Genomic DNA, 16,986 nt, shown 5'->3' with positions numbered 1-16,986 from the left:
GATTCAAAGAATTCTGAATTTTCAATCACATGATCCTTCAGAAAGCATTCTAATATGCTGCTTATTTTATTTTTTATAAACTGTGATACATCTAGTTTTTCAGGATTCTTTGAAGAATACACATTTTAAAAGAACAGCATTTTTTAAAAATAGAAATAAAAATGAATTGAATGCATCCTTGCTGAATACACATACTCATGTTTAAAAAAAACCCCAAATCTTCCTGATCCCAAACTTTTGTGATGTTTGAGAGATGACATGAGAAATAGTAACAAGATACAGAAAAATCATAAAAAAAAATTAAAAAAATATAAAAATAAAATAATGCATGGCCTCTTAGGGTTTCTGTAGCCCTCAGCTGCCATAAGTGCAAACATTTACCAAACACACACTTACAAACACTTAAACAGGCAATGATCAATATATGCATGAAGAACAGTGATACGGGTCACAAAACACAACCAAACCAAGCTTTGGTGTAAAATCGTACTTGAAACATTCAAACCAGGCAATAAAAATGACCGACTGTGTTGCCACAGATTTCCAACTACTTCAAGAACTGCAATCATATTGAAGTCTGAAAAAGAAACAATATGATTATTAACACACTGCAGACCAAACCAGTGGTTAAGTATGGTCTCAACTGTCTGAACCTCACAGCCGCTCTTCCTCTGGACACCTGCGCAGCCTGAACGCAGCCGAGGATCAGATGATAATGAGATTATTGAGCTCCCATGTAAGATAGTATCAATGTGATAAAAAGAAAACATGGACAGCAGGCTTCTGCTCGTCATCATAAACAGAAAAAACTCTCTGAGGTCTTTTCTACGGTCTACATTTCCCCATTATAATAATGGTAAGAGAGAGTGAACACAAATAACACCAAGACAGAACACACTATTCTATAGAGAATAGATCTATTAGTTTATGTTTCATACTAATAAAAATGATACAAATAATGTCGGAACACTCCCAGATGTTTGTGTTTTAAGTTTTAGGTTAAAGTTCTTTTCCATAGATCTCTATCCCATCACCTGCAGTGACTGTCCTGTGTTAGTATTATGTGACCTCGAGTGAAGCCGGAGAGACGCGGTCACACTCGGCACGGGAGTGCAGGCTGTGCCACTGTTCCACCGGGGTGCGCTGAGAGCCCAGGAGCCGGCACCAATGCGTGGTTTCCTGTGGGCCGGTGGAGAACTGGCCGATCACAATGCGACCAACAAAATCGTTGCTACTCTTCACGTTATGCCCGTAAACTAAGAAGAAAAAAACATAAAAATGAATGTTAAAACCAGTCAGATTAAGACAGTCTGTTTTCTCCAGAGCTGATTTATAGATGAATCAAAGTCATGATTGATGAAATTTACACCGTTATTGAACTGAACTGAATCAACAATGAGCTGGTTTCAACTGAATAATGACTGTTTACTGTCTTTTTAGAGCTGCTTTACGGCAGAGTTTGCATTATTGAATCATGATTCTTCTGTTTATTACTGTAAAGCTGCTTTAAAACTGTAATGTATTAATGAGGTTAATAAAAAAATATTTTATTAGCAATTATGGCTGCTTGGAGTTTCCATATTATGAATTGTAGATGAATTAAGCTTTTCCCTCTCTATTCACTATATTAAGACCCACTTTTACACACAAAAAACTAAAACTACGACCAAAAAAATAAAAAAATAAAAAAATAAAATAAACTGAAATATGATATTTAAAAATATTACAAATATTACAAAAATATATATATATAAAAAAAATGTTAAAATAATGAAAACTATATAAACTAAATAATATAAATGACAAAACACAATTCTTAAAATTTTTAACTAAAATATAATATATAAAAATAAAATTGAATTCAAAGGATTAACAAACACTATAAGAGTAAATCAATCATACTACACTAATAGAAACACAAATGTGCCCTCTCTTTTCTTTGTCTTATTATTCATGTCAATCTGTTTTTCTCTGCCTCAATCCAATTTTCTTAATGGAGTTGGGTCAGAGTACGAGGCCCTGTTAATTTCATCATTGCTCATAAACAAGACTGAAGACTTTTCTTCTCTGTGATTTTCCCCTCTTTCCTGTTACTGGCAGTGGAGTGATGTGAAAATAGCAGGAAGCGCAAATAATATTGTCACAAAGCCCAGAGGTGGCAGTCAATGATGCAGCCGCACTCCAGACAAGGATCTCGCAGCATCACGACTCAGCTGCAGACCAGAGTTGGTGATATGCCGTCACCAAGCAACATCAGCTCTCGAGAAGAGGTTTATCCTACTGCATGCCAAGGACTCCTTCACCTTGCCGTGGCTGAAGTTTACAGCTAAAGCTGTTACTGCCTACAGGAGCGAAAGCAGTGTTTATCTCGGCTACTCCTTTTCCTCATTATGAATTCAATGTGTGTGTTAAACCACGTAAAAAGAATGGGAGACACTCCTATTTATAGTGGAGAGCTGCTTTGAGAACCTCCAGATTGGATCAGCAGATGTTTTTGGTGCACACAAACAATAATATCTTCAATGCATCAGTTAATTCAGTTCATATAACCTTTGTGAATTACTCAGCAAATTATTTAAAGACAATGGGTCAAGTTTGAGCTCAAGTCCAAGACTCAAAGATGCTGTCATGATGGTTAACAGCAGGGAAGATCAGTGAAAAAAACAGAAAAGAAACTAAAGTACATTTTATTCAGTTCTTTAGATGATTTTCTAGTGCACAAGCTGAATGAACCACATTTATGATGTGCTTTTGCCAGCGTTATTTTAGTGTCACTGCCTACTAATACAGTTTTTAGTAATATTTTGAATATGATTTTATTTTAATATTTTCAGATTTTTCTTTTAGTTCAAGTTTTAGTAATGTTGTTGCAAGTTTTCATCATTTTTTTATTTTTTTCTCAAGTCAGTATAGCATTTATAGTATATAAATATATATACCAGTTTTAGTTATTTTAGTACATCAAGTTAATCTAACTGAATATGAGAAATGTGTCCATTTAGCTTAATAAATAAATAAATAAATAAGTTTAAGGTTTTTTATATGTGACCCTGCACCACAAAACCAGTCATAAGTGTCCATTTTTTTAAAATTGAGATTTATACATCATCTGTAAGCTGAAGAAATAAGCTTTCCATTGATGTATGGTTTGTTAGTATAGGACAATATTTAGCCGAGATACAACTATTTGAAAAGCTGGAATCTGAGGGTGAATATTGAAATATTGAGAAAATCGCCTTTAAAGTTGTCCAGATGAAGTTCTTAGCAATGCATATTACTAATCAAAAATTAGTTTTACACAGTACACACACATATTATGTAAATAAAAACTTTTATTTTGGATGCGATTAATCGCGATTAATCGTTTGACAGCACTATAATAAAAATATATGTAATAACACTTAATATACTACTACTACTACTACTAATAATAAAATGTTAATTTCGTGTTACAAATTAATAATATATTTTTATTATTAGTTAACTAAAGTAATATCTGATTACATTATTTTAAAACACTTGATATTTGTTATATTTTAAGAATATTACTAATAACAATAAAATAATTATGAATGTAGTCTTTATTATTTATTTCTATTATTATAAAGGTAACTAAACTAAAATCTAATTACCTTAGTCTACAACACTGAATGTTTGTATTATATGCGGTATACTCATGCAAATATATTTATGCTGCTATAGGTACTATAAAAAGTCTGTGTAAGCACATTATAAAATATACAGAACAGTTCAAAAGTCGCAGACCACTAGTAAAAGCACTCCACCTATGACTATGGGATGCATGTTGAACAGAGCCAGAAGATCTGTTTCCACTCACTGCTTATGGATAGCATATGGACATAGGAATTGCAAAGAAATAAAAGTTAAAGAACTGATAAAAAAGAATGAGCTAAAGAAGAGAAAGGGATACAGATAGAGAGTCTCATCAAACAGACCAGGAGTGAGAGACAGAGGCCCAGCAGGGGTGGGATTGCAGGCAGTGTTTGATTGCAGGGCTTTGTAGTCTGAAACATCAGAGAGAAGCGGTGGGCAGGCAGCCCTGGATAGTACGACTGGGAGAGACACATGCTGATTAGCCTAGATGGGGTACAGGAGGCTGCACTCTGACATGAGATATACCTGTCAGTAAATATCACTGTTGATTTAGCACGGATTAAACCTGAGGAAACCAGCATAAACTAGACGTTGGACTGGGCTTACTGTACTGTCTCAAATGGCAGGTTATGAGCGCAGGCCACCAACAGCCCTATGCAATCATGGTGAATGGCTGCACCTGGGTGATGAGTGCAAATATTAAATGACAGTGTGTACCAGTGCATAAAATCTCTGTCCGGGTCAGCTTCTGACTGGCAGAATCTGTAATTGAATAAATCCTATTGGAATTTAAATGAACCTTAATGAGGTGCTCCATGGCAGCCCTGGGTCACAAGCTAGATTACACTAATTGTGAGGAATTGCTACATATCACCTGGTTAAAAATTGGCATGTTCTACCCTGGAGATGTGGCTTTTCACCTTTACTGCATTAGGTATCAATTTCAGCTGTTATGAATAGGCTGTGAATTTGGATTAATGGATTAATTTACTTAGAAAAATATCATCACACGAAATAGCTTTCAAAAGTTAGGTGTTACGTGTCTGTTTAGTTCCCTTTTGCCCTTATTTGGTTCTTCCTGTTCTTGTTTCCTGCTATTAGTTAATCATAGTTTAGTCTTTTCACTTGTGTTCCAATTAATTATCCTGTTTACTCGTTGGTTCCGGCTCCTTTTAAAGTCCTCAGTTTCCCCTCTAGTCTTTGTCCTATCATGAAGTGTAACCTTTGATTTGATATTTCTTATTAAAATAACCTTTTGTTTATCCCTGGCTTCCTTTAAAGGATGGAAACGTTACATTAGCGGTGGGTAAGATTTTTTTAAATGTTTTTAGAGAATTCACCAAGGCTACATATATTTTGAGCAAAAATATAGTACAAAAATATTGTGAAATATTATTACAAATGAACTGTTTTTATATTTTACTATAGTTTTTAAAATTTAATTTATTCCTGTGGTGGCAAAGCTGAATTTTTAGGAGCCATTACTCTAATCTTCAGTGTCACATGATCCTTCAGAAATCATTATAATATGCTGATTTGTGGCTTAAAACATGTCTTATTATCAAGGTTGAAAACAGTTGTGCTGCTTAATTTCAAAGCAATACCTGTGAACACAAGACTGACTTCACACAGTTCATCTTGAGGTACACGGAAGCTAAAGGACTCGTTGTAGCAGGGGTCAATGGTGCCCCTCATACAGGACGTTTTCTTAGTCTTCATCAACTTAAGGCCTGTCACCAACTGCACCTTAACAAAAGGATCTGGATACAGAGAAGAAACAACTGGGTTAAAGTCAACATGAATTGCTTTCTGAAACAAATTTAGTTTTTGTAATGTAGCATATTTTTCTGTGAAATGGGATACTCAGTGGGGGAAAATCTGGGCAGGACTTGATTTCATCCATCAGGAACTGATTAGATCATGAAAGTGTGCATTACATACCAAAATGGAGCAAGACCAATAGCGAATTGGCTAAAACAAAGATTAAATAGCTATTTGACTATTGGTTAACTTTATCACATGGCATGTGTGGCCAAAGTGATGTCAGCATAAAAGGAAAGTTGTTTCAGAGACAAAGCAAGTTATTCCATCACAATATTTTGGACACTTCTGCATAGATTTCTGTTGTCACTGAAGCTCTCCTATAAGTCCTCTGAAATTGTAGAGAGTGAAATGAGAAAAACACACTAAAATACATTTACCTGAGCCTTGGCACATGTCCGTCTGAAGCAGCTGCTTTGCTCGGATGATGTCCACATTTAACCTGCCAGCACTGGGCAGGTAGTTTAAGGACAGAAGAAGCTCACCAAGTTCAACCTCATTCTGAAAAACATCACATCGTCTTGATGATAATGTCAGTAAATTAACACTTTGTGCACCTTTTTTAAGCGTGAGAGACTGCAATTAAAGCTCAAGAAAGAAAACATTTCTACATGAATATGTATCCGGTTTCGTCTAAAAGTTTGCTAATATTAATAATGTAATTTGGAAGAATATTAGAAAAATATCCTACCATTGAAAGGTTTGGGGTCAGTTTATTTAATTTTTTTTAATGAATTGTGTGCTTTTATTTTGCAATGATGAATTAAATTAAAAGTGTCAGTAAACACTTTCATAGTGTTACAAAATGCTGTTCTTTCGAACCTTCTAGTCATCAAAGATTCCTGAAAAAAATCATTAAATTTATTACAAAAATATTAAGCAACTGTTTTCAACATTTATAATAAGAAATGTTTCTTGAGCAGCAAATCATATTGGAATGATTTCTGAAGGATTTCTGACACTGGAGTATTGACTGATGAAAATTCAGCTTTGCATCACAAGAACAAATAGGAACTTGGGCCACAAAACCAGTCATAAGGGTCAATTTTTGATTTGGTTTGTTAGGATAGGACAATATTTGGCTGAGATACAACTATTTGAAAATCTGGAATCTGAGGGTGCAAAAAAATCGAAATATTGAGAAAATCACCTTTAAAGTTGTCCAAATGAAGTCCAAATGATGCATATTACTAATCAAAAATTAAGTTTTGATATTTATGGTAGGGAATTTACAAGACATTGTCATTTAACATGATCTTTACTTAACATCCTAATGATTTTTGCCATAAAAAAATGGATCATTTTGACCCATACTGTTGGCTATTGCTACAAATATACCCATGCTACTTAAGACTGGTTTTGTGGTCCAGGGTCACAAATTACATTTTAAAACGTATAAAAACAGAAACTTCTTTTAAACTTAAATTATATTGACCCCCACAATTTGAACAATAGTGTAGGTTAATATGTGGCTGTGCATATAACACATCCTAAACACAGAGCTAGGGCAAGAAATATTTAGAAGTACTATGGTGTGCATTCTATTAAGGCAGGACATTCTGAAGTATTGCTACAATGATTTCACATTTTACTAAACTTAACTCTGTGTGACCTAACTTCTCAGTTATTGTGCAAGAGCCACACCTAAAATGACTGAAAAAGAAATAATGTGACTCAGGCAAGCGGTATTACCTGAGAGCTGGGCACCAGGGCCTTCCACCAGTGCCCTCCCTTCACTAGATCAACCTCACTAAGAGGAAGAGACACTTTCCCGATGACGCAGTGCCGTGAAAACTTGTCAAAGTCGACCACAGAGAGCAGTAGGGTGCGTCTCTGCGCCTCCAGGAAGGGGACCTCAAAAGTGAAGCGCTCTTCAAAAACCGGGTTCTGGGTCTTGCGTTTAACGCCGGTCTGCCTGGAATTCTTGTGGTCGGGCAGTAGGCTCATCTTCACGTATGGGTTGGAGTGGGCCATGTCTTGGCGAGCACCATCGCATGTCACGGGAGGGGGCAGGTCCCGGGCCTCAATGACTCGCACGATGAGATGAGCGTTGATGAGATCGTACTGTGTGCTGAAGTGCAGCATGCCCAGTTGGTAGCGCGCCAGGATCTCCTCATCCGTCAGAGAGTCAACATCATCGCTGCAGGAGTCCAGAGAATACAGACGAGGCTCCAGTTTGCGGAAGTAGTCATCTGGCGGTGTCGGGGGCTTACGCAGGGGCTGCACCACTTCCTTCCGGGGTCCCATGGCCCAAAATTCAATTGGCTTTACATCCACCATGGGGGAGCTTGGCCGTCGGGCGTTCAGACCTGCAAAATGAGAAAGCCATTAGGTGAAATTCAAGCGATTTTATTTTTTATTTATTTTTATTTTTTTGTATAAATTGAGAGTTGAGTCTGAACTCACTGGAGAGCTGACCTGCCAGAGTGAAGGTGGATCGGGATGTTTCTGAGGAGGGCGGCCTGCAGTTTGTAGTGGTGTCAGTTTGAGTAGGTGAAGCGTGGTTCTCAGCCACTATGTGAGAATTTGTGACTTTCTCGTCATTGCATTCATTGACACTGGAAAAGATGAGTTTGTTAAGCTTTAATAGTAGTACTGACACATTCCCTGTTGAAAATGACAACATATGTTAACATTTACATTATTTGTTCAAACATCGTGGGTGTTAATATTTTTAAAAAAAGACTCAAGGCTCCATTTATTTGATTATAAAACACTTTGTGAAATATTATTACAATTTACTATTTGAATATATTTATTTTATTTATTTATTCCTGTGAGGGCAAAGCTGAATTGTCATTATGCCAGTCTTCAGTCTCGCATGATCCTTCAGAAATCATTCTTATGCTGATTTGGTGCTCAAGAAACATTTCCTATTATTAGAAATGTTACAAACGGTTGTGCTGCATAATATTTGTTTCTGGACACCGTGATACATTTTTTTCAGGATTTTTTTGACACATAGAACAGTATTGAGTTCGTACATTCCAGACTTTGACTCAAGTCGAGACCAAGCCCATATTTTTTTTATTAGTTGACACCTGTTCATTTGAGTCAGACTCCAGGTCAAGTCCAAATGCTTCAAAAAATATGGTTTTAAACTCAGATTTCAGTTTACATAATGGGAATAGAAAGTTGAAAAGAACAGAATTTATTTGAAATAGAAATATTTAGTAACAACTTAAAGTTTTTACTTTTTTGACCAATTCAATGCTTCCTCACTGAATGAAATTTTCTTCAAAAAAAAAAAAAAAAAAATCTAAGTGTCCCCAAACTTTTAGGGTAGTGCATTTTATCCAAACAGCTGTTCCAGGTACTGTATTCTATTTTTTCAATTTATAAATCCCTTTGAAATTGAACCCATAACCTTGGCTTACTGTTTGAGCTACAGGCTATGTTAACATTTTCACAAACAAAACTTTCTTGGTCAACCAGCTGCATCAGAAGTGATGCTGACTTAACTTAAAAAAATTGAGGAGACCCATTGCCTTAAAATTATTAAATAATTGAAACAAAAATTGACAATTGACAATTCACTTAACTTCTACTTTTTATTATTAATTACTTAATAATTTTAAGGCAATGGGTTTCCTCAACTGTTTTAAGTTGTCAACTTATCACTTTTTACAGTGATAAGAAGCCTGTTTATGAAATATTGTGTGTCATCAAGCAGCACGCAGACTCAACCAGAGTAAAACAAGCAAAGTTTCACAAAAGTAAAATATTTCATTGTGTTTGGGGCAAATATCTGCACTCCTTGAATGCCAAATTTGGGGGCTGTAGCTAACTGCTGTAATCACTGTAAAAAAAATAAATAAAAAAAAATGGTGGTTTCATCTAAAAATAATTTGTTACTCCGCTGACTTGACATTTTTTGGTTTAGTCAACTAAAATATTCCAGTTGTCCCTTAAATTAACATTGAGTATCTTAAAATTTCAAGTTGACTAAACTAAAAATTTTAAAGTCAGCGGGGGTAACAAATTATTTTAAGTTGAAACAACTTTTTGAAACTTTTTTTTTTTTAAGCTGTATGATTTTTATGAAACATTATGTACTTGCACGAATGCTTAAAGTATGATTACAGATGCTTAAGAAGTCTTTATGTAACATTTTACTAACAAATTCATGCTAACTTATTATTCAAACAAGTGCCAATTGCTGCAAATATACCACATTTGGAAAAGGGAACAAACTTTTGCATAGCAATACTACTGGGATATTAATTCATACACTGCTAAAATATGACAAGAAGCAGGGTTTCTTTACCAACATGTGGCCTGATAATAAATAAAAGCAGACAAATAAATCATAGGCTAAAAAATAGAAGCATTCGACATGAACTGAAAAACAACAGTAAAAAACATCTTACAATCCAGCACTCAAATTTGTTGTGCATATCTGACATTGTGACTGCATCCACTTCTTAATGAATGTGCAATCACATTATTGCCCAATATTGTGTAATATTTGTTGCAACATCCTGTTCTAATCTGGCTGATATGGTTGTTTTCCAACTACAGAGGTAAATATTCTGCGCGGGATATCTTTGTGCAGGCCTGATTCCGAGTCATCCCTTGGGGATCATCAAGGACCCTTTGTGTCCATGACTACAGCTCAGAGGGAGATAGTTGTCATAACAACGGATGATTCTAAAACAAATGGCCTTAGGAGCGATCTGAGGCAATGAGAGTGGCCAGACTTATAGGGTGATGTGTATGTCATAACTGTACAATCACAGCCTGGAAGAACATGTTCTATTCCATTTAAAGATGCAGCCCTTGCATCTCCAATATGTTATGAATTGAGCACTACATTGCTCCTGGAAGCTCTTATTCAAAAGTCTTGCAACTAATCCAGCCTTTTGGTCACTGTTTTCGATTTCGAGTCAAACCAGCACAAGTCAGTAGTCTCTGGTGACCACGTCGACTCCATTCCTTAAACAAGTGTGAATGACATTCCACTAGCCAATATTCATTGGCGTTTTCTCTTAATATAAGCGGTGATTGGGGCTCCCAAGTGAATCCCCTAATGTCGCCACGACATAACTCGTAGTGAACGACAGATAGGGAACTGCTGATTGGTGATAATGCGTATTGCAAAATGGAAAAACAGACGTCTATGGCCACCTTTGTTTAGTCCTGGTAAAAGTCATTGAATGATGTCATTAAAAATACGCTTAAAAATGCCTGACAACCTGTGGTGACTACTTGCGTTCAAAAAACGAATTATCCCTGCTAATATATGAATCACATCTCGATTTAAATCATATTAGCCTTGCTGTTCCTGCATGGGAACACAAATAGCTCCACACCTCAGTCATTAGGAGCTTGAGTAACGGAGAATAGAAAAGCAGTTTCCTAGAATGTCTCAGGAAAGCCATCTGTTGCATCAATATCACTTCCATTAGCCGGCAAAACCAATGACTAAAACTAGAGATACGTGATTTACCACTTTGTCAACAGTAGTTAAAATTAAGCAGGTTAACTGAAATTTTAAGCAGTCAAAGAAGCTTACACTCATTAGGAATACAGTATATTATATATATTGAGTGTATATATAATATGCTCCACTACACCTATGTTTAAATAAAGACTATCAGCTGAGATCTTCATTAATTGATCATAATTCCAAAGCTATGATAGCTGTACACTTGAATTGAAAATACAAAACAACCATTTTAATTTATTTTTGAGATAATAGCTGGATACAACATGCTGAATTAAACATGAAATGTCAATGCGACCGTAGAGTAATATTCCATGATTGGCATGCTATGGTATTCCATTCTAAAATACTACTACATGCATAATGATACTGAATATTCACATTCTTAATTTATTATTTCATTGGAATGTCAACTATTTTTAACACAAAAGTGAACAAAAATGGAAAATAAATGTACTTGCATTAAATTGATAGTAAAGATATTTATAGTGTTACAAAATATTTATATTTCGAATGATGCTTCTTCTGAACTTTTTTTATCAAAGACTCCTGAAATCCTGAAATTCCATCACAGGAATAGGTTACATTTTAAAATACAATACAATGTTGAATTGTAACATTTTACAGTATACTGCATTTTCAATCAATTAAATGCAGTGAGCACAAGAGGCTTAAAATATTACCAACCCTAAACCTGTGTATAGTGTAGTGTATAGTATAGTAATACAAAATAATAGGTAGATATGCAGCATACTGTGAAGTATTCAATAAGCAGAAGGCTAGTATTCCATTCCAAACATAACCAGAACACATCATCCATCATCAACAATGAGCCTTTGACAAATGGTACCTTTGAGACTGTCTTGAGATTTGTTCAGTAACACTGTGTATTCAGTCTCAGTCTGTCTCAATTTAAGCCTGACTGTTACGATGAGATGAATGATGAATTGTTCTGGGTTATTTGTGAAGTGTGAGCATTGCTTGTGGGTTGTATGAGGGTTGTATGGGTGTGTACTCACAGCCATGATGGAGTCTGAGCTGGAAAAGGCCCCAGAATCTCCACCTCCTCATCAGTGGGCTGACAGCAGCTGCACTCCCAGCACCACTGCCAACAGGAGCGGCATGACCAGCGACACAACAGGAAGTCAGACAGTCTGGACAGAAGACCCTGAGAACAAGATCACAAAGGGACGCAAAGACTCTTCAGTAAACAGTGACTGACTGACCTGCACCGGATGCAGACTATACATACATGACATATTATGATGATACAATTGGTAATGAATGATCTGTGCTTAAGGGACTGTAATTCTCTAGTAATTCTCTAGTCAACTGGAGTTTGAAGCCAAAAAGTCTAAATGTAGCACAAGCCCCAGAGAGTTCCTTACATCTTTATAATAGAAGAGAGAGACTCTAGTGGGACAAGTCAGTGCTAATCCACAAAAAAATCGAGTGATTTAATTAGATATACACCACCAAATCAAAAGTTGGACACAACAATAAGTACATCTAATGTCAGGAAAGATTCCTATTTCACAAAGTCCTGAAAAATGCATCACAGTTTTAACAAAAATATTAAGCAGTGTTTTCAGCATTGATAATTATGAAAAAAGTTGAGCAGCAAATATTAGAACGATTTCTGAAGGATCATGTGACACTCAAGACTGGCGTAATGATTCTAAAAATTCAGCTTTGCCATCACACAATATATTAAAATAGTACTAATATTTCACAATATTAATGTTTTAATGTATTTTTGATCAAATAAATGCAGCCTTTGTGTGCATAAGGGACCTCTTTCAAAAACATAAGAAAAAAAAAAATTGAACGGTAATGTAAACACAATTTTCTTCCCCATGGTGATATGTTTTCAAATAAAACAGGAAGTTGGGAGGGACAAACATCCCTTATTCACTCAGTGTGACCGTTATTATACCAGAACTGAGGCCAGATGTTTGGATAGAGGTCCTTCATGAAAGACATATTAGTCTTTTTACAACACAACTTGCTTTTCTTTGATTTAGACCGACTGACTCCAAAGAGACACAACAAACTCACGAAGATTACTCGCTCCAGAAAGCCAAATCACTCTCACTTCCGCTGAGGATGAATGTGTGCATAGTTGGTTAAATAATGAATGACTTGAGACTGTAACAGAACTGTTTGTTTAGTTTCCTTTTTGTCCTTATTTGGTTCTTCCTGTTTTAGTTTCTGACCTAGTTCTGTTAATTAGTTATATTCATCACCTGTGTTTGATTCAATTATCTTGTTTTCTCGTTTGTTCCAGCCCCTTTATAAGTCCTCAGTTCTGCCTTTGTGTTTGTCTGATCTTGAGTTTGATGTCTTAAGTGCGTTGAAGCTGTTAATTAAAAGATTCCTTTTGTTTATACTTTTCGTCGTGCGCCTTTTTGCCACAACCACCAGACCGTAACAGAGACAGGATGTTGATGGTTAAAAAAATAAAAAATTCAGCCCAAAAGACAGAAGGAAATGGTCAAGATACAACATTTTGTAAACACAAACCCCCCCCCCCCCCCCCCCCCCCCCCAATCATCATTAATGAACAGATATTATAAAATAGGAGATTGAATTAATACATTTTCTGTACATACCTCATTGATGGGTTCCAACTGCCCTTTTTCAAAGGTGGAGTGCAGCAGAGGGTCGAGGTCATGTACAGGAAAGAGAAAAAAAAAAAACGTTTAGTGAATGAACAGGTGTTTTTACTGAGCTTTCACTTTTTTGGATTCATACAAAAATACAACATTTTAATAATTAACATCAATGAAACCTTTTAGAATACCTGTTTGCATAATACTTTTATCTTAAAAATGATAATATTAAACGTTTTTTTCTCATGCTCATGCTTTCTAAGTCATACAATGTATTTCAAATGTTTGAGGGTCAGCAAAATCTTTTCTTTTTGAAAGAAATTAATATTTTTTTTTCAGCAAGGATGCATTAAATGGATCAAAAGTGACAGTAAAGACTATTTAAAAACGTTATATTATTTAATATTTTCTTTTAGTTATAAAAGATTTATATTTTAAATAAATGCTGTTATATTTAACTTTCTATTCATCAAAGAATCCTGAAAAAAGTATTACAGTTTGCACAATAATATTAATCATTGCAACTGCTTTGTCGTCACAGGAATAAATTACATTTTAAAATATATTAAATTATAAAAAGTCATTTGAAATTGTAATTTTACTGTATTAATTTTTCTGAAATAAATGCAGCCTTGGTGAGCATAAGAGGATTCTTTCAAAAACATTAAATATTTTATCGACCCCCACCCTTTGAACAGTAAAATGTTGCTGAGTCACATACTTACTGATCTGTAAATAAAAAAAATTGTTGTAATGTTAATGCCACCACCACAAAGTATTAATCAGACTATAAGGGACAGGGTACAAAACACATATTTTATAAGATCAACGCATCTGATTGCTTATCCCCTCCAGTTATTTACCCCTTCCTCTCAACACTTGTGAATATCTACAGGTTTCTCTCCAGTTCCCCACCCCCTGTTCCTGCTCTCAACTTCAGTCCAGCTCTCTTGCTTCTCATCAGCGGCCCAATGTTGTCTAAGCAATTAGCTGTGGCTGTAACCATGGCAACAGAGATACGAGCTCCTGGCGCTCCCAGCCCCGCACCTTGCTGCCGCTGGCTCAGGCACAGATGACGCATTAGGGTCACTAAGATGAAGGGGGGCTACTGTCCCTAGGTCCCACTGGTCCACACGGCCAGTTCCAGCAACTGCTATTCATTCCCATACCATGAATCACAACACAGCATACAGACCACAGAGCTTAAACATCAAAAACAAACTGCATTCACACTTTAGACACACACACACACACACTAAAAAGTCTCTCTGTTTGTCTGTTGTGATCAAAAATATCAGTAATGGATTTACTCATTAGCCTTAAATGAGAGTTGTTACTTGAAGAGATTCATTGATTCTGCTAAAAAGACTCTGTAAATCTATACAATATCCTGAACACCACAGAAATCAATGGCCATTTAGTTTTTAACTCACATAAAAAAAAAATTCTGCAGATGTAGTTGTATATGAAATCATCAATTCCTTATATTTCATAAACAATAAGACATTCAAGTGAATAAATACACACAAATAATACATATACAACTGAAACGGTTTATGGCCTAGACCAGAAACAATCATGAGATTCAAAATCAGATTATGAACAAATGTAGACAAATATGAAGATGAAAAGTGTAATCCAGAAAGATCCGGATGGGAAAGAATGTGTGATGGGACTCACCTGTGTGTACGCCATCCTCCTCTTACTCTCACCCCACTGTCTCCCTTCCCATCCAGAGCAACATCCCACTCTCTGTATCCAGATTTACTCAACAAAAGAGAGAGAAAGAGTGAAAGAGAGAGAGAAAATCTGTAGATGTGAATCGAGTAATGAATTCAGGTCTCTGTGGACTTTGTTCCTCCATCCATCCTTACTTCAAGAGTGATGATGAGCCAAATACAAAACAACAAACAAACCCCCTCTCCCTCTCTATCAGTCTATCTCTCTCTCTATCTCCTCTTCCTCCCCATCATCTTCAATCCCACCCACCCAGACACTCCTAATCTCCCTCTCTTTCCTGCCTAGTCCTCACGAATGACACGCAAGACAGCCAGCTCTCCTCTCCTCTACTCTCCCTGGAGAGAGCAGAGCCCTCCTCCCCTCCTTCATCCTCCTGCCCTGTGTTTCTTTCAGAGACCAGTGACTCATCCAGGTTTGCAGAAGCACTGATGGATATCAAATCTGTTATGTGCATCCCTCCAGCCTGTTTTTACAGCACCTCGCTGGCTGCAACCACTTGTTGTTCCCTTCACAGCGGACCGAGTGGAGAGGCTGAGGAGACACGGGCAGGTGAAAGAGCTAATTGCTGCTACAGCAACACGTTACACGGGGAGTTTACAAGAGCTGGGGTCTGTGTGGCCACCTGCTGCTGCTCTGTGACTGAGGTACACCGACGTGCTGCCGTCTTTGAAACGTGATTATGTTTGGAGAGCCTGTGAGTTGTGTTATCTATATATGACATGATGGTCATTTGTGGAGCAGCATTGTAACCTGAGTGGGTAGATCACAAGGAACTTTAAGTTTCCTTGGAAACAGCAGGGGCACATGACCTGTTGCTGAAAGGTCTCGCTCACCAGGCATATATGTCAGGTTATGGGGTCTAAAATTTCACAGAGAGCGTTGGACTGAACTACAGCGGCTGAAAAACATACACTACAGTTCAAAAGTAAGAAATGAATAGCTTTATACAGTAAGCAAACAAAATATTTATTTTTCAAATAAATGCTATTTTGAGCTTTTGAGCAATCTATTCATCAAAGAATCTTGAATAAAAAAAAAAATTGTATTGTGTTTTTCACCAAAAAATAAAGAAGACAACTGCTTTAAACATTGATAATAATAATAATTTTTTTAAAGAAATGTTGAGCAGCAAATTAGCATATTTGAATGATTTCTGAAGGATCATGTTACATTGGAGACTGGAGTAATGACGCTGAAAATTCAGCTTGCATCACAGGAATAAATTACAATTTCAAAAATATATTCAAATAGAAACAGTACTAATAGTTCACAGTACTACTGGTTTCACTCATTTATGATCAAATAAATGCAGCCTTTGTGAGCATAAGAGACTTGTACAATTTGTACAAAAATAAATGTGCGTGGAAGTTAGTGCTTTACAAACTAACTAGTGAAGAACATGAGGCAAAAGTAACATGGGCAAAGAAAAAAGTAAGATGTTTAAATAGAAGAGGAAAGAACACTGGGTGCAAATAATCCATAGTGAAAAATATATTTACTGTCTATTTGGAATACATTTATTTCATGCCAAGTATACTACAAATACGTTTACATATTTATGTACTTAATAAAAATACCCCATAATTGTACATTTGGTATAATAAACTGGTATAATAAAGTCTGCTAAATTAGAAGAACTCGTTTTGAGCTCAATGCACTTTAATTGTGCAGAAGTAGTACTGAAATCCAACTAAAGCTTTACTGAAGCATATCTGATTGTGCTTAGAGGAACTATTGCAAATACATCAGGTA

General features: G+C 36.0%; 1 protein-coding gene across 1 annotated transcript; it reads right to left on the bottom strand.

Annotated features, from left to right (window-relative positions):
• Nucleotides 1–1,059: 1,059 nt before the first annotated feature.
• On the bottom strand, nucleotides 1,060–15,189 carry LOC306850843 (synaptotagmin-17-like; the record flags this gene model as incomplete). Its single annotated transcript, XM_079386763.1, has 8 exons — nucleotides 1,060–1,256; nucleotides 5,220–5,375; nucleotides 5,817–5,937; nucleotides 7,129–7,745; nucleotides 7,843–7,994; nucleotides 11,902–12,050; nucleotides 13,495–13,512; nucleotides 15,175–15,189. 8 exons carry the CDS (start codon nucleotides 15,187–15,189, stop codon nucleotides 1,060–1,062), a joined length of 1,425 nt encoding a protein of 474 aa, XP_079242889.1.
• Nucleotides 15,190–16,986: the final 1,797 nt, after the last annotated feature.

Source organism: Barbus barbus (genome assembly GCF_936440315.1).
Source record: "Barbus barbus genome assembly, chromosome: 3".
Taxonomy (NCBI): domain Eukaryota; kingdom Metazoa; phylum Chordata; class Actinopteri; order Cypriniformes; family Cyprinidae; genus Barbus; species Barbus barbus.
Note: the sequence above shows the minus strand (reverse complement) of the source record. Positions and strands in the feature narration are given on the sequence as shown.